The sequence below is a fragment of the Dinoponera quadriceps genome, unplaced genomic scaffold, assembly GCF_001313825.1.
Source record: "Dinoponera quadriceps isolate SergipeBrazil2010 unplaced genomic scaffold, ASM131382v1 scaffold533, whole genome shotgun sequence".
Lineage (NCBI taxonomy): Eukaryota > Metazoa > Arthropoda > Insecta > Hymenoptera > Formicidae > Dinoponera > Dinoponera quadriceps.
The window spans coordinates 337,298-356,483 of record NW_014554780.1 but is presented as its reverse complement, the minus strand read 5'-3'; the positions used below and the strand labels follow the sequence as shown (position 1 = coordinate 356,483).

Below are 19,186 nucleotides of genomic sequence, written 5' to 3'. Positions count from 1 at the left end.
GCAACTGCGGCTCGTTTCGGAGCGAAAACGAGGACGAACTCGATCGCGAGAAGGGGAAACATGACGAATTGGTCAGCCGCTTTCGGTTTGCGGTTGCCAGTCGGTTTCGTACACACAATGTTGCGAGTGAGAGATCTAGGGTAACTGAATTATTCCGCGAGAGTTACCATTAAATGGATTTGCATTGGGTCCGATACGTTGCGCTCGTCATAAGTAGATTATACACGGTAGCTCGGATTTTAGGAGGCCGGCACCCTGCGCTGACGTGCTGCGTCTCTCCCTCTCTCTCTCTGTATGTGTGTGTACATAAGTATACGCAAAAGTGTGTGTGCGCGCGCGCGAGTTCGCTCGGGGAAAGCAGCTGTTGCACGTTTTCCTGAATTTTCTTCCACCGTCCCACGCTCCCTCATCCGGAGTTTATATCGTACTTCGTTAGACGTCATCGATATCGCGGATCCTTTTGTTCCCGACGAGATAAGATTATCCGAGGGAGAGAGAAAGCCGGCCGGATGTCGCGATAACTCGCCTCCGGGCGATCTTCCCCGCGTATCAGCGATATGGACCGGCTGCTTCTCGCAAACTTCGTTGCGCGAAGGGAATCGTACCGCTCTCCCGTGAGGATCAGTTGTTAAATTACTGTCGCGTGAAAGCGAAGAGGTGGCCATATATATGTATGTATATATGTATATATATATACATGTATACATATATTTATTTATTTATTTATTAAAACGCATCTTCATTAAACTCGAGGAAGTCTCAATTAAGAATACTCGAGGCAACGATCCACTTCGGTGAGAAGAACGGAGGTTCTACACGAATTCTATCATATCACCGGGTCGTGTTGACGGTGGAATCACTTTGAGATAACGAATTCTCGCGAGGTGTAACGCGCCCAAGCCATGTACGAATTTCAATTTGCGGCCCGCGTCGATGACGATTGAGTAAAGTCCCATCAACACGCGTCTGCCGTGTACGAGTATACGAAGTTAATGTAATGCACCGAGTTCCATTAACGCGTAGCGTAATGTGAATAGATGAAGTTCTGTTAATACACATCTCTCTCTCTCTCTCTCTCTCTCTCTCGGCATGAAAAATTCATATACAAAGTTCCATTAAAATCTTAATATGAATAAGACGGAGCGAACGGAGCGCTATGTCTCTTCGAGCGACACCGGGTCACTTCTTTCGAGCGCGTAATCTTATGCCCGTGCACGTCAAAACTGACGCACCCAGGTACATCGATAAAATGTCATTACCGTGGCACTTCGCAGGCTTTCATCATGCGATGGCATTCTCATTAAATTAATGTACCTCGTGTATGAACAATGGCTTCATGATAATATGCACTTAAGGTATACTCATTTTATATTTACTGCGTATTAAAAGCGTTATAGGAGCTGGCGAGGAATTTTTGTCATCAGGAGCGTCGCTTAAAATTTCGATCGGAGCTGAGTGAAGGGTGGGGAGAGAAAGAGGGGGGGGGGGATGAGAGACCAAAGTTCGTCACGACACACACATACACAGAGAGAGAGAGAGAGAGCGCTACTTTTGCGACGCGAATGTATGATGTATGTATGTATAATTACACGCGTTTAATTATATATAAAGACTCGTTTTCTACGGGGAGAATCTCTGCGACTCTCGCGAACGATGAACGCTCCGGGTAGCAATCGGAGTTCACACGATTTCCACGCTCGGACATTTCGCTCGGTCGTATCTTGCAATCTTAGCTCGCTCGACGAACTTATGACGTCGTTGCGATCCGACGACCGCGAAATGGCGTGTATGACGACGAGCGTGATCGATAGCGGCCTATCTTTCGAAGGTGCGACCCACACACCAACTTTCTCCTTCTCGTTATAACCCTCGGACCCTCCGACCTTATCTGCTTCCGACGGGTTGCGACCTTCGACCAACACACACACACACACACACACACACATCTCGATCCCGAAAGTTTTTTCCGTCGTTGCTGATGTCTTCCTGGTTAATGTTTAATCGGCCAACTGTCCACCGTGATTGGGAAGTGGACGAACGAAGATGGAACGGAAGGACCATAAATAATGACGAGGATTGGATGCGGAATGGATGCGGAAAGAGAGCGAGCGAGAGAGAGAGAGAGAGAGAGAAATAGATAGATTAGATAAGAGCGTTTATTGAATATTCTAGAGTGACCCCCTAAGAATACTTACATTTTGAGCAATTTCCAAGTTACGGAAGGATAAGTACAAAACAGAAACAGAAAAAAAGCAGAAAAATCAGAAGATACAAAAATAGGAAGACAAAAAAATAGAGAAAAAAAATATATAATAATAATATATATAAAAAAATGAAAATATTTATATACATACATAGACAAGATAATCCTCCCGAGTTGAAATTTTGGCCCAGTATTAAATTCTCAACTCTACGACACAGTAGGAATTAAAATAGCAAAATAGGTTCAATTTAAATTTTAATAATATAATATAACCCATACTTCTTGATGATCCCTTAAATTTCTGTTTTCGCGGTTTTAGCGTCAAAATGAGTTGTTGAAGGTAGCATTAAAATTCAATTTGTAGAATTAAAGGTTCAGGAGAGAAGTTGAAAAGTGTCAATATCGTCAAAGTCGATATCGAACAGGGACGCGCCTTGCTACGCGCCGAGAATATCTCGCGGAGGAGGGAGAGTATCTCTCCTCTAGCGAGGTCTGAAGAAGAGAGATTCTCGATACACACCGATACACATTCGAGAGAATCCTTTATCGCGCGGATGCAACTCGGGTCGCGGTTGATCTCAATGTCAATGTCGCGCCGTCAACCACTTTGGAAATTCCCCACAAATTCTCCGCGCGGTCGCGAGAAATGTAGAGCAATATCTTACTCTATTCGATTCACGGGGAGAGAATTTCCGGAGTGTCCCCGACATCCCCCGCCCGCCCGAAAGAGAAATTTCCCAGAAATTTTCTTCTCCTTTGAAAGATCTACAAAATTGTCTCATATATATTTCTCTCACTCCCCCCTCCCCGCCCTTTCTCTTTCTTTTACGTGTCTTTTGACTCCGCTTCAGCGTTGCGACACCTTTTCAAGACGCGCTCCAATTTCGTTTCACTCCCACTTCCACTTTCCTCGAGAAACTCGCAAACTCTCGACCCTTTGCTCTCCCCCTCTCTCTCTCTCTCTCTCTCTCTGCTTCTGTTTCTTTTGAGGGTACCGCGCTCGAGATGTAGTAAACAGCTTTCATCGCTGTTCCCCCTCCCTCTCGAGGCGGCTGCGGTGCGACGGTGTTTTAAAATATGTAACATTCCTTTGGTCAGGCGGTTAGTTAGCCAGCCGACGAGCACTCCTCCTCTCTTGCCTCTCATGCCACTTGGTCCGCCCACCGCCACTGTTCTCCACTTGCGTACCGCGCGGTCGCACTTGACCCGGCGCGGCGGGGGAAAAAAGCGAGTGCGCCTTGCAGTGCGCTAATTCGCCGAGCCGGCTCGATCGGTCGGTCTTTGAAAAAAAAAGCACATTTTGCGCTTTGATTAGCGAAGAAGTACAATATCGACGATCGTTCGATCGCTGACCGGAGTTAAATTTCAAAGAATATCCCCAGCTTGCACGCGGAAAAGCGTATTACGGAATAAAGTGAATTATTACGTTATTATTACGGTCGTACAATAATATTTTAATGTTTCACTAAGAGCGAAATTTTACCCGCGCGCGATTCGAATTCCTCTCTCGCGTCGCTCGTTTGTAATAATAACGAGTTTCGTTTCGTTTCACAACATTTTCATATTGCGTGTCGAGCCGAACCGGGCGACGTGTCCGCGCGCGTGCATCTTTCATCGTTGCTAATGCACCCTCTCTTTATGCTGGCCTTAACTTATTACGCGCATTATTGAGAACAGGAGAAGAAATCTTGCGACTCTCTCGCCGGAGTATTCTATTATACTAAGAAACCGGTGTTCTCCGTGCGCTACTTTTTTCTTCTGCCTCTTCTTCCTTCTCTCTCTCTCTCTCTCTCTCTCTCTCTCTCTTTTTCTTCTTTTTTCACGGACATTATGCAATTTACATTTAAAAGCTGATCCTTCAAAGCGCCCGCATTAAAATTCGTTTAGCTTAAACGAGTTGATTGCAAATGCTACGTACGTCTGGACGGAAGGGAAAGGGCGGAGGGTGGAGTCTGTTAAAGATAAAACGATTACACGAGGGAAGCGTAAGCCGATGAACTCCCCTTCATTTTCGCGAGACGCTTAAAAATGCACAGCCTATACCGAAAGCAGGTGGAAGCTGCGAGAGAGAAAGAGAGAGAGAGAGAGAAAGAGGCGCCGGCCGATAAGTGCGTTTCGATTTGAATCGCCGTTCTGACAACCACGGGCGGTCATGAAAAGTCGATCCGCCGGCAAATTCGTTCGTGCTCGCGACGAGATATCGTTGCGCGAATTATTAAATGACACCGATACTTTATAAATTCCCTCGGAAAACAATATAGTGTTTACGCGCGAGATACAGCACAACGAAAAATACTATTTTTGGTTTTTATATTCTCCTCTTTCCCCTTCTCTCTTTCTATCTATTTATCTGTCTATCTATCTATCTATCTATCTTTCCCTATATCTTCCCGCTTGTGTCGATTTTACATTGAAAAACAACATCAACTAGTGTGAACAATCGCGGAAATTAACTGGGAGCGGCATCGCGAGTGAACTCGAACACGGTGCGCGCTCTCTCTCTCTCTCTCTCTCTCTCTATGTTTTAAATAATAAAAAATTAGGGATAGTAGAAAAAAAAGTTAATAGAAAAATTCTTTCCGTTCGTTTGTCAGCGGCTCGCGGCAAAACTTTGTTTAATTTTGCGTTCAATTTTGCACAATTGTACCCGATATAATAAAGCTGGCTCACTCGAAGGCACATCGCGTTTCATTCCCAACAACGAGCAGTGTAGCAGACTTTACATCGGCACAGAAATGATTGTATATTTGGTTTAAATATGATTAAAAACCGAGAAGTGCGCTGCGCTGTACAAATCGACCGTGAGACTCGCGCGGCGCATCGTTCGCGCGTCCTTCTCACGTATAATGAGAATTCCGGATATTCTGTGTGCGGAATTATCGGCTCGATGAAGTCTCCTGATCGAGTTCGCATCCGCGTTGTGCGATCGCGAACACCGCAACCGCATTTGTGCGCGGCTGGCTGTATTATATTCTATCTGCGTGTTATTGGCGATCATTCTCGCTCGTTTGCTCAACGGCGCGACACGATGCGGAGCGTATCGAACAGTTCCTTTCTTTTTCTCTTCAATTTCTTCCTTTTCACCGCCAAGTCTCGCTAACGATTACATACAGGGTGAGGCGATAACTATTACCATCTCGAATATCCTCGAAATATGAGAGTAGGACAAAAATTCGATCGGACAGAAATCGCGTCGATACCAACGGTCGTCGTTTCGAGAACGCTGCGCAGAAAAAAAGTGCTAGAATTGTGTAAACGTAATTACCCATTTTTTTTAGCTTAAATCAAGTAAGATTTTTATCAATTTAATCATATTTTACAATAGCCTGTAGCAAATAAGTGAATGCATTAATACCATAATTTGTAAATAAATTACTGAATACAAGTGTAAAACGGTTGTAAATTTGAGAAAGTATTTATTAGAATTATGTAATACTTCTTTTCCACTGAAAAAACTGCTAGTATTTGTAAATTCAGATTTTTCCGTACCCATGGTAAATATTTTCTACAAAAATAAATTTTCATATATTCTTAATATTATATACACGTGAATTTAATACCTATCGCAATTGTTTTAACAAATACAAGTAAATATCTATTTATACAAAAGAAATATCATGTATTATATATAGTCAATTATATCTCTATTTTTAATCAATATTTGCCAGAGTATTGAAGTAACTATTTTACTTGGATCAAGTAAATATTACTTGAGCGGCATTACTTTTTTCAGTGTGTAAGCTTCTCCCACCTTTTTTCATCTAGTCGCTGATCAAATATCTTTATTTTCCGAAGACATTCAAAATGACAGGAGTCATCGCCTCACCCTGTACTGCAACTCGCAAGAGAGACGCGAATAAGAATACCGGGGCCAGAAACTTTTTCTCGTCCCTTCATATCCCCTGCTGTAAAATAATCCATAATCGCTCGTTTCAATTATTTATATCTGCAGAAATCGCCGTCACGTTCAATATTCCCCCGGTGTAACGGTATTTCGCGCTCAGTTCGATTCCTCCTTTTTTTTTTCCAGAACCACCTTCGACCTTTCACCTCGCAAAGGGGAAGGATTAAGATACTTTCCTATCGCGAGGAGGATTATGACGGGATTTCTCGATCCTTGTCCACTCTCGGATCTGCGAGTGCCAATAACCAACGTTCTTCGGGAGGTCTCGCAATATGTTTCAATTTATCGCGCCACTTTATCTCGCGGGATGATGGGTGCGCGGGGATATTCGGCGAATGATTCGAACCGGAGAGGAGGAGAGAGGGGGAAACGTGTGGAACACGGACCGAAAGACGTTGTACCGCGCACACAAGTACCGCCAGTGCCGACTACGTCGTCGACATCGTCGTCGTCGTCCTCTCGGCCGCGGGATGAAGCGACAGCACTCACGAGAATTATAATTTTCCCGATTCGGCGAAAGTCCCCGTGACTAAGCTCGAGAGGGAGCGCGTGCACGCCCTTCATCCGTCAGTTTGCCCACTCGGTTTATCTTATTAGGAGGGCCCTTACCCCGACCGAAATCAGGATTTGATGGAGATGACTCGGCGAAAAGCGGGGAAGGGGATCGAGCGAGCGAGCGAAAACCGCGAGCTTCCGATCGTTTTTTAGCGCCGGGATGTCGAGCAGCGAACCGGCGTTTACAAGCGGGGAATCAGGAAACGAAATTAATTACATTAGCCGGCGGAAACGTGTAAATATTACGAGATAAAATGCGATCCCCTGACGATCCCTTAATCTGTTAGATGGAACCAGTAAGTGATATGAGGGATGAGCGTGCGGGGAGAACAATATTAAGATTTGTTAAGTATAAAACCGCTTCGACTGGATCTAACGGAAGATAAACAGAATTCACGGGTCTTTAGGAGCCAAAGCACGGATCTCACCGTGCCATTAAATATTAATATTGTTAATATTAACATGTGGGAGGATATAACGCTCGGACGCGTATCAACGCACGTTCAGATTATCCTCCGGCCTACTCGTGCGAGGGGATTCTTTACACATCAAGTGTATTATTTATTCCTATTTTTTAAATATAATTCTCCTTATTAACTCAGTCTAGAATTGATTCAAATTCATATTAAGAGATGCGAAAAATACCACATCAGCCAAGAGTCGAACCTGGACTTTCCAAGCTAATCGGACGGGATATTTAGATTGGAGGATAATCTGGGTATGGATTAATATACGTCCAAGCATGATATCCTTCCTCAGATATAGGGTATCCTGAAATTAGACCGACAAACTTCGGGTGCTTATGAAGGACAGCGAAAGTAATTTTTATCGGTAAACCCACGTCCGCAAATGAACATGTTTCGGCACTGGATCGAATTATTTACAGCAGTTCGAAATGTCGTCAATTTACTTCAAGAAACGGAATTTCTCAAAAATCTCCAAACGAAACGTCAACAAATATTTTATACAAGCTTTGCAGAAAAATGTTCTTTGTTTTGCTATGCCATTCATCTTTCGAGAAAAAAAAATATGTTTAAAACTTCACCCTGTGTAACACATTATCTTTGTGTTGAAATCCTGATTTTAATCAAACTTGGCATAGATATGAGTTATATGAATAAAGTCATTAATGAAAAAAATGCCTGTTAGTGTTAAAGGACGGTTTGAAGGTGTGAACCACCACACGAAGATACAGAGAAGCTTTTGCCTTCTCTCTGATGTAAGATTTCTTGAAAATCTAAGAACATGTTTCCGTGCTTTCACGTCGCACACGCGTGCTCCCGACGATCTACGCGAGAGGGAGTGAACTTCCTCGTCCGAAGGTGGCGTACACGTCGATCCTCGGCGCGTAGCTCGGCCGTATACTGAGCGATATCGAGGATAGAAGTGGCTATTGCTAAGTAAAGTGATCTTATTGGAAACGGGTGTGCCGTTTCCAACGTTGTTATCTCGAAACGCTATCCTCTCGCGCGCGGTCTTTTATGGTTTCGACCGTAAAATAACATGGCGGGCTGCCGTTTCGCCAGGCTACATATCTATTATTGCGAACCGCTGTCCCAGACAGGTATTATAGCGCGTTTATCGATTGTTACAAAAAAAAAGGGGGAAAAAAACCCGCGCGCATTTCGCGTCAACGAGCTATCGTGCCGCGTGTGGGTTGCGCTTTGCAAGTCGGATTCGAGCGAGCGAATAACAAATCTGAATTCGATTCGAAAATAAATACGACGGTTAAAACAGCGTTTGCGAGATTACGTAAATTCGAGCGAGCTTGCTCGAACGTGAGACGAAGCCCGCCGACGTCGCTTTCCCCCTTTCATGCTTCGGGAAGAAGATTCTTATTGACGTTATTGATGGAGAGCGAGCGTTGGAAACGCGCCCACCGGCGTGATAATCCACGTGTACGCGTATTCTCGATAAATACGAGCGCGTTTAAACATAAGCCAATCGTGGCGATATTCTCACGGGGAGGCTTTCGGGGGGCCGGGCCGAAGAAATCCGCGTATTTATAACGTCCCATCGGTAAGCTCGCGAGAGAGCTCGTAACAAGCGCGCGGCGGCTTTGTCGTTCACGGGAGAACCGCGTCATTGTTCCCTCGAACCGTTTCGCAAAGAGATCCCTCTTCCCGCCTGAGCGCAAACAAAATGCGGGAGGGAAACGCGCGCGGCGCACGGTCGGGCGCGATTGGGGATGCGGAGCGATATTCGAAAAGTACGAGAGGCGAGAGAAAGTCGAAGAGAGGTGCTCGAGTCACCGTCGGAGTGTCGCTCAGCGGAGGTGCAATAAGAGGAAATCTCTTTCTTCGCTTTTGCAATAAAGAGGAATCTTAATGCCGAATCTCCGATAATGTAGCTTCTTTCTCTTTCTTTCTTTCTTTCTTGTTCACTTCCGTTCACTCTCGAAATTTTTATTTCACATTTCCGAGAGAGCAAAACGCTGTGCAAAATACCGTGTGAGGTGCGATATTGTAATCCTCGCGTAAATATAAAATCATAGGGCAAAACTGACATAGGTAAACTATTCCACCGTCTTAGCTCTTATTGCGTCGTAGAATTAAAGGTTTGACGTAGGGCCAAAATTTCGGCTTCGGGTAGACTTTTCTTTTTTAAATTAGGCGACTCGCACTCTGATACTGATATAATCTGCATCCACCGAAAGTCCAATGTTTACCGGTAGAAAAAATATTTGAAAGATAAACAATATTTATTCGAGCTCGAGTTCCCGCGCGACCGAGGCGTTCGGGACTTCGCGTTTTCACGTCGGACCTCGCAATCGCAACGGCGAACGGCTCGGCGATTCGTTCGCTTCCGTTTCGCACAAATCGCGAACTTTATTACTCGGCAGGACTCGGCTTCGGGTCCTCCTCTTTCCTCCCAACATCCATCGCTTTAATCCTTTTTATTCCTGCCTTCGCCTGACGTGGAAGAGCGCGGCGCCGCGGACTCGCAGCGTCGTTCCGCTATTTTTACAAGGTAACTCGACTCGCGACGAGGAGATTAGCCGGCACCAAGCCGATTTGCGCGGCCCCTACAAAATCCCGCGTTTAAATACCGCGCGGATCCGCGCGCGCACGGTCGACTGCGGTCGAAATGTTCGTTAGGGGTGTCCTGGACGTCCGGGGGAAAAATCTTACGCGACGAATATTCAACGAGTGACGAGGCCGGAAGCCGAGTTTTCGACCGGACATTTGGACGCGCCTCGAACTCGCCATCTTCGTCTCGAAGGTTTTTTACTTACTACCAATTACTGTCAATTAATCTTAATTATATTTTATATAATACTTTTCAACATATTTACCTTGTAAAAGTAACACAAAAATCTCAGTGGACCGTTTTTAATAAAAAAAAACCTTTTTTACCGTGTAATTTCGCGTAAATTCTACCGTCACACATATGTTCTTTGCCAGTCTTTGTATTGAAACTTTTTACTATTACACAATTTTAGCCTTTCACGCGTACGGAAATAAGGTTGGAGTTATCACAATTATTTACTAAAATTCATAAAAATTTCACGATTACAACTAGTGCTGCATCCACGATTTTCAATCTTACGCGGTACGCGCACGACAGATCGAGAGGGAAATGAAGCTACCGCGGCAACAAATTCGCGAAATTAACATGCAAATTAACGGGAGAAATAAACGCCCGTACACACATATTATCGGGCTAGGCTGCGGTGTTTGCAACTAGGCTGCAATTACCGCCTTCCCCCTTCCCACCCAGATAAAGCTGTTTCACTTTGCACAGCCGGGAGAATTATAATCAGAGGAATATTTAATTTCACGTGTATACCGGCGTATTTTCCCGGGGCGCGGCAGTGATAATAGTCTCGCGAAATTAACCCGGGCCGCGATTATATGAGCGCGCGAGCGAGTCTTCGCGTTTTCGAAATCACGACGCTTCGCGTGGATTGCGTTACGCATTCGCACAATGGCTCGCCGACGCTCTCGACGCTCGGAGGAGGAAGAATCCGCGAAACAGCGCGCGCATTTAGCGATTCGAGCAGCGAGAACCCCGCGGAAAGATCGTTACCCTGTCGGGGATCTCGGAGGAGAAAATTACGACGCGACTTTACGAGAGAGAGAGAGAGAGAGAGAGGGGGGGAGCAACGACGGTTATCAGTCTTATTTACGAGAGTACCTCTCGATTACGCGTCGCATCCCATTCGACGGAGGGGGGGGGGGCTCACGAACACGCGAAATTGCTATTCACCTCATCTGTATGTTTCCGTTCTCGCGGAGCTACCGGCGGCTGTATGCGTTCGGTCGCGAAGTAAGTCCGAGCACGTCGATGCACTAAAGGCCTCGACCTCGTTGACCCGCATCACGAACGCATAAGAACGTCATTAGGAAGCCGGGGGATGACGAAGGTCCGCGCTCGCCGAAAGTCCTGGGGATTACGCAGCTGGACGGTCCTGGAGCGTCATATTTAACGCAAGGGCTCGATCGTGCCGGAAGAATCGACTGGCGTCACGTTTCCGTCAAATTACTACGAATGGGAGACAATTAAATTCGCACGATTAAAGCTGTAACGTAGAAGAAAGATCTAAGACAAAGGGTGAGAATGCGAAAGTAAGGCGCGCTGCAGGAGAAGTTCCGTTGATTCGACAGTCGCTGCTGCGATACCGCGGAATAATTATTAATCCCGTTGTGGAAGAAGGCGTACTCCTCGTACACACACGTGCTATTCCTCTGGTATACATACGCGGGCGGGCCACGTCGAGGTGCAAGCGCATCGCTTCCGGTGATGCACCGCCGCCGGTGACGTAAACAACGTTCACGGAGTCGCGCCCGCAGCGTGAGTAATGCGCCGCTCGCCACGGTCGGTGCTGCTGGATTGATGCGGGCTGTCGAGGACCACCGTCTATACGGTGAATACAAAGTATCGAGCAGTACACAGGAGCTCCACATACGAGAGAGGAAGACCGCGTGAGCGGCGGTAGAAAGGGAGAAAGAGAGAGAGAGAGAGAGGAGGGGAGGGAGAGAAAAAGTTAGAAAGTGTTAAGGGGAGGGAGAGAGAGGGTCACCTCACTCGGTCTCCTCCTCGATGGAAAGAGATCGCACGTCGAGAGGACGCAGAATGGAGTTTACTCCGACGAATTCAATCTCCGTGTGAGAAAAGACGAGATCGTCGATTCGACCGTCTATGCATGCGCCACGCGGGGGTGTATTCCGGAAAATGCGGGGCATTGCTCGTCGCCACCGGGGGGAAGAATCGAGCTGCACTTAGGGCCGAAATCCTCGCGATTTCGAGGAACGTGAGGACCCCTCGACTGCTCTACCCGCGCTCTCCCTCTCCTCTCTCTTTCTTTCTCTTTTTCTCTTTCTACACTCAAAGGCCGTCGGTTGTCCGCGATCCTCTTCGAAACGGCCGCACTCACTGCACCCCCAAATGAGAAGGTTAGAAGGAGGGGGAATGAGTGAGAGTGAATAAGGGGGGGGACGACGGGGAAGCAAGAGAGCCGGGCGAAATATAAAAATAGCGTCGCGCGGTCGACAATTGGATTTTTGACAAATATGCCGACAGTAAGGATTTATTTTCGCGCGTTATCGCTCCCCGCCGAAACGTCCAGATCAATTTCCGTCATTTCGAGTGTTTTATCAAAATCTGGAACGTTGTGATTTATTCGAAATACCCGGAGGCGGGGGAAGCGCGCGCGGCGCGTTGTCAAGTGCGCGAGCACCTTTGAACAAAAAAAAAAAAGATATAGAGCAACGCGTTTCGATATTTCATTAAAAAGATACGTCGTATCGCCTGTGCGTAAAACGCCCAGACACATTTCATATTATCCAAATATTTTATTATATAATATGATATTTTAGTCGCCATCATGCCGTATCGTTTAGCATATGGTAACCAAGAGTATCCTGTTTTATTTTATATCCCTTCCATCGCAAATTTTTCTGTTTTATCGTCCCTCGATCTCCGTACGCGCACGTTCCGCGAGTACGTGTGTGTGCGCGAATATATTCGTGTGTGTGTACACACGTACGCTATGCCGATCGTTCCCAAAGTGCGTCTCCGTGATTTATGCGGCCCATATCGTTGCATAACGCGCAATGCAACGTAACTCACACAGCCACCGACCGGCCGGCCGGCTGGCAAAGAAGACGAGACCCGAACGCGCGCGATGTGTTATTTATTAATGTATTTATCCGTGCATAATCTGCGCGTCCGTGTCCGGGCTAAGATGATATACAAGCGGCACGTAGTTTAAGTCGCGCGGGAATAACGAGAGGAGCGTGTTATGCTCGCGAGCGAGCTGCAGATGCGCCTTGTTTCGTTTGTTTGGTGAAGTTTGAAGCACGTTGGAGCTACATTTTCCCTTTCCCTTTCTCTCTCTCTCTCTCTCTCTCTCTCTCTTTCTACCTTTCACGATCCGGAAAATTTCTCATTTGTTTCCATTATTTTGCGGCACCGGTCTCTGTCCGCCCTTTTGTTATAGCGTGCGCTAACTTTTTTAGCATAAAAATTTATGATTCATTGATGATCGCGTCTAGTTCGTCCGAAAAGCCGCGCTTTCTATACGTGTGTATAAATATAATTCCGTATGTGAATGACACATCGAGACAGCGTGCTCGCTCTCTCTCTCTCTCTCTCTCTCTCTCTCTCTCTTTTCCTCTCTCTCCTTCTTCAAATATATCTTCGTATTCGGACCTTTTTATGAAATAATTGCCGTCAATCATGCAAATTCGATAAAAGTTTATGCGATTTGTATGGGACTCCGACGCGCGCAAAATGCATAAATCGCTTTTAATTAGTCAATTATTCAGCCTGACATTTGTCACGGAATGAAATTTGCAATTAACAACGCTTCGCGTTAATTTTTCACCGCGGCCTGGAGCGAAACGCAAGTCAGCGCAGCGCAGGCCGCGCGAACACAATATGTCAATATCATTTATCCTTTGAAAGGAGGGGGATAAAAATATTGTTGCATTTCGCCGCGCGATCCTTTTTATATACTAAAAAGTTGCGCGATGCGGCGTTCAACGTGCAGATCGATAAAATGCAAACGCGAAATATAGGAAAATAAAGTAACGTTGGAAGGGGGGGGGGGGGTCGGCGTGCGCAAAAATATATTTCGATGTGCGGCCGTACACATGCCGGATGCGCCGCGCGCACTTTTTATTTACGCGAACACCGCGAGTATTACAACTTTTTATGCGGCCCATTGTTATTTGCATCGTAAGAGGAAAATATATCATTATTAGGATCATATTGCAATCGCGAAAAATGCATTACTTTGTTGCGCTTATTCCCTGAAATTTACAACGCGAGGAGAGTTCTCGGTCGTTAAGCTCTCTCTCCGAGCGTCGTGCGTTGCTCTTTTTTGCACGCAAAAGGAAGAAAAAGGGAAAATTCTAATCGCATTTTCATCAAAGTGTGTGTGTGTGTGTGTGTGTGTGTATGCGCGCGCGCAAAATATTCATAATCGAGCATCGCTGGGACCGACGTAAAGGGTGAGGCGCGTATGGAGTAACGCTTCGGGCAAATGACGCGTGTACCGATAATGTTAATCGCGGTAATGAGATTACGCGAAATTACGCGCGTAAAGGGCCGAGGCAATTAGATAATGCGGCGAGCGAGCGAACGAACGAACGCACGAATGGGAGAAAAATGAGGGAGAGAGCCGTGAAGAAGCGCGACGCGCCGCCGAGAACTTTTATCTCCGCGAATGTGCGGCATGTTCTTTTCATAATGCGTCGCGAAATCATTTAAAGTTGCTGCCACTCGTGCAAGTAGCAAGCGTGGAGGAACGCGAGGAGATGGAGCGAGGAAGAGAACGAAAAGATAAAAAGAGATAGGGAGGAAGGGAGAGAGAGAGAGAGAGAGGGAGAGAAACGCGCTCTTCTCGGGACCGAGAATATCGCCTCGTTGAAGCTTTGTTCGTCGCGAGATACACTCGACATTTACTTACCGTCGTACGTCGGCTATTGTTAATTCGCTGAACAAACTTTTTCAATTGCACGAACAGCGCCGGCAGCGCTAGAGGGCCACTTGCGAGAGGAGGAGAATTGGAGTCTCCGAAGAATTCTCGATCGTACAGTCGAAAGTGGAAAAGCCGAGGGCGGACTATCGGCGCATTGGGACACGAAGTTGGAGCCGTAGCACCCCCCTCTTCCTATCCACTCCCATCCTTCTCCCCCTGGGCTCTCTCCTCCTCCGGTCTGCTCCTCTTTCCTCTTCACGGTACTCTCTTTTCCGAACAATTGTGCAATTGATATTGATTCCTTTCCGCCCGGAATAACGTCTGTCATTTGCAAGCGTTTCCCACCCTGGGAAATGTTCGCGATACAGCTTTAATCAGTCGGAAAGTTCGAGAGAGAGAGAGAGAGAGAGAGCCACGTTAATGCCGTGAAAGGGAGAGGCTTTTGAAAAACCGGCGCATAATTTCGAAACATCGAGCACAAAGTTCATATCACTCGGCTGTCGTCGAGACAAAAAGAGAAAGAGAGAGAGAGAGAGAGGGATAAATAACGAAATTAAAAATACGACATGTAAGCGCTCGAAGGCTGAAAAACCACGAGTCCGAATGGAAAAAAAAAATATGTTTCTCCACGACAAGAGACAATATTGTGTCTTTGAGCCATTTAAGCTCCCGAGCTTTTTGTCATTCGACAAGAACAACGTCGTCGCGAGACGCGTTTCTTTTTTACCCTCAGCTCACACGTGAATTCGGATCCGTGGGGTCGCACTCTGCGCGTACACAGGAGCGGGGAAAACGATTTCTGGAGCCACCCGGCCGCGAGTTCCGGCTTGACGAAGCGGAAAAACGCGTTCGCCGGGCGGCGCCTGAAAAATGCGAAATGCGTCTGACGGGAACCACCTTTGCGCTCGTCAGATTTTCGTCATAATCCCGGAATCTCGTGAAGGAGAAGAGACGACCGCGTCAGCGGAATGACGGGAGGGGCATAGGTCGGGGTGGTGGAAAGACGAAAAGGAAAAAGTCGGGACGAGTCGCCGGGACGAAGAAGTCATTGACATTGACTTTGTCCCGTTGGCCCGGAGTGAGGGCGGAAGGAGCCGCGCGGGAGGTGGGGAGACGGCGAGAAAGAACGTGGAGGAGTCTAGGAATGTGAAACTGTCGTGGGGAAAAAGAGGGACGTGAAAAAGGGAAAAAAGATAGGAAGAAAAGAAAGGGTAAAGAGGAGGAGAGAGAGGTGGTAGGAAGCGACGCCTGTCGGACAGGATGGAGAGGAGGAATCCTGTTAGATGGCCAATTGTCGAGTTCATGATCTACGGAAGCTAAAAAAAAAAAGCGGATAAAGTTTGATTTGATGAGCGCGCGCGCGCGAGAGAGAGAAAGGGAAAGAGAGATTCTCTATGCAACGAATAACAATGTCAGCGCGTGATATTCCATTTAATTAATCGGATATAGTGCGGCGAAAGATTTTTTTTTTCACAGATCCCGCGCGGCGTCAACGAGGCGGCTGCTCGTGTAAACTATCGGCTCTGTATAATGGAAAGTGTTTATTTCGCGCTTTTAGGGGAGAGCAAATGGAACCTCCGAGGTGAGCGAGGTGCGGGAAAGCGGAACGGGGAAAGGATACACGCGATTGCTTCGGCGCATGCAATCGCGCGGGTAAACATATTTTAAAATAAAAATTACTCGGATAAATCAATCCCGACGGGGGGGAAGGTGAATCGCGAGGCTCTACAATCACGGTATCGGATAGTACGGTGTACTGTATACGAGAGCAGAGTCGGGAATGAAGAGTTACGTTTCAGCCGGCTGCTTCCCCCGGAAACACCGGAGACGCGCTTCCCAATTAGACGCATCACGCGCGAGAGAGAGAGAGAGAGAGAGAGGGTGGGGATTCTTCGTCACGAGAAGTTCGAACGCAATATATATGCGACCGCGACGAGATTGATTAATTAATGTAATTAGACGAGAGCGGATAATGATCGCGCGACTGTCGGCTATTCGCGCGCGCGACGGAACGCGTAATCTATCCGTTCGCGCACGTGAGCGGATTTCGCAATGACGCGTGCGGCCTCGAACGCGCTTCGAGTGACGCCCGAAGAGAACACACAATCGCGAGGAAGATAGCGAAAGTGCTCGGAAGCCGCTCGCTCGAGTTTTCTCGCCGGTGAACCAGTTTCACGCCGGAAGTTCGGGCGCGCAGCACGTATACACACGTTCCGATACATATAAAGTGTAGCCTCCGTGAGAAAATATTTAGATGCCGCGACATAAAAGCCGATATATCGATCGGGGCGCGCGCGCTTCCCGAGAAGAGCCGTCAGACGACGTCGTCAGTCAGTCGAGCACGAACGGATGAGTGAGCGACGCGAATTGATATTTGTAAAAATACTCGATGATTCCAAATATCCTCTTCGGTCGACACTACGTGTCGGTAGTCGTCTTGTCTGGAGGAAGCTCGGTACGGTCAGAGCGAACGAAAGTTCGAGTTTCCGAAAGCTGTCTCGGCGAAAAACGAAAGAAGAAAAGAAAGAAAGAGAGAGAGTCGCGACGTGAATTGATATTTGTAAGAATACTCGACGATCCCGAGTATCTTCTTCGTTCGACACTACGTGTAAGTCTATCTTGTCTGTATTACAGAATCTACGATCAGAGTGACTCCATAAGGGGAGAATTCCACGTAGTTTCGTCGAAATCATGCGAGGGAGAAAGAGACATGTGCAGTTTCCGTCTATCGCGCAGTATTGTAGTCAGCTGTGCTGTAAGCCGACGAAAACAGCTTCATTGATATTTTTTGCTGTGCGTAAAAGTTATTATTTCAGAAAAATAGTCGGATGTGTACAATTCTGTTTCGTAATCATTCCCCAGAGACGGGATATATAATGAAAACACCGTCGAGAAATACACAAGGCCAATCACAATAGATAAAAAACGTTAGCTATGCTACGATGGTAAATCGATGACAAGCATCATAGCTTTAAATAAAATAAATGTATTTTGAAACGCAATACAAACAACAGTGTGCAGTAAGTAACCGTTCTTTTACATACACCATGTATTTATTAACATTTTTTAATTCATCAACAATTAACATTGACATTTTCGATTTTAATTTGAGTATTTCTTTAACAAAAATATAAAAATTCGGAAAATAAGATTGAGAAACTGACGAAAACGGATGAAGCATGGCAGATTGATCAAAAGTGGTAGTAGTCTTATAGAGTCTATACTAGGAAGCGCGAACGAGGATTCGAACTTTCGAAAGCTGCTTGAACAAAAACGAAAGAGGAAAAGAGAGAGAGAGAGAGAGAGAGAGAGAGAGAGAGAGAAGGAGAGTCGCAACGTCTCGGAATTCTCGATGTGCAGTACGTACGCGTTTAATAAAACGCGTTCCGGCGGAAGTCTCGCGGGCAGACATATTGCAAAGAATGACGTAATATCGTGCGCGCATACGGAGGGACAAACATTACATTATCCCAAGTTATCAACGGCGCAATCCGACGTAGCCACACACCCACCCAGCCACACACACGAGCCCATCTATCACACACGCGCGCGCAAGCATTGTATCGAGAAATGCGCTGCAAAATGCAGCGGAGCGTGTCTCAAAGTGTATCGATAATTCAGCGCGTATCCTGCAATATGCTCGAGATGAATTTGGCGTCGTGACCGATGATCCATCATTCGTCGGAGATTCGATAAAGTGGCCCGTCATCCGGCCCGGCGATAAACTTCGTCTGGATTTACCTCGCACCCCGACGATCTATTCTAGTTCTAATTTCTGCATCTGCTTTTTCATGCCCGGCCTGACCGCTGCTGTTGCTGTTTTTTTCTCCCGCTCTTCTTTTTCACGAGGTTGCGATCGTCGAAAATAAATGAACGAGGACGGATGTAAACTGGGACGTGACGCGCGAGAATACGTCCCACGGACGACGATCCGCTTTATTATGCGATAAAAGTTCCCGCGGACTCTCTCTCTCTCTTGTCCGTAACGCGCGCGTAATGTGTGTAGAGCCCGGACGCGCGCGATAACGTCTCGCGAATAATAACTTATTCGCCTTCGAGGGGGGAAATTAGTCCGGATTCTTAATGAAACGTCCACCGCGGCTGCGAACGAACGAGCGAGCGAGCGAGCGACTGCCTGCGGAAAACCCTCTCGTTACTCTTCCCCTCTCCCTCGTCGTCGCTATTCTTTATTTTGACGTCTCCGCGGAAAATTCAGATTACGAAGTTAGCTCAGCCGATGGGGAAGCCGCTCTCTCAGTACGAAAAAGAAAAGAGGACACGGCCGCCTGCGCGTGAGCAGCGATTCGCGTGACTTCCGACCAGCCGAGACGCACTCGGGCAGCTTGGAGGAAAACTTTTGCATCTCCGCGATCCAATTCTCCCCTTCTTACTCTTCTCCTCCTCCCTCTTTTCTATTTTTTCTCTCCCCCTTCCTCCTCACCTTCGCCCACTCTCTTTCTCTGTCTCTCGTGCGACGCGGTAGTCACTCATTCGGTCCCGTCTCATTAATTCTTTCCTGTCTTCCCGGGGAAGTTGTATCTTGGATGTTTCTTACCCCCTCGGTGCTGCCGGCCGAGCGTGCCCCCCCCCCCCCCCC

At 46.9% G+C, this 19,186-nt stretch overlaps 1 protein-coding gene across 1 annotated transcript in view; it reads right to left on the bottom strand.

The window, feature by feature from the left end:
- Nucleotides 1-13,897: 13,897 nt before the first annotated feature.
- Nucleotides 13,898-19,186, bottom strand: part of LOC106741778 — a 10,163-nt gene continuing 4,874 nt past the window's right edge. The window contains exons 3-5 of the mRNA XM_014614089.1: nt 14,868-14,890; nt 14,578-14,781; nt 13,898-13,918 (exon numbers count right to left, since the gene is read on the bottom strand). Coding sequence (XP_014469575.1) covers nt 13,898-13,918; nt 14,578-14,781; nt 14,868-14,890 — 248 coding nt within the window. The remainder of the gene's footprint in view (nt 13,919-14,577; nt 14,782-14,867; nt 14,891-19,186) is intronic.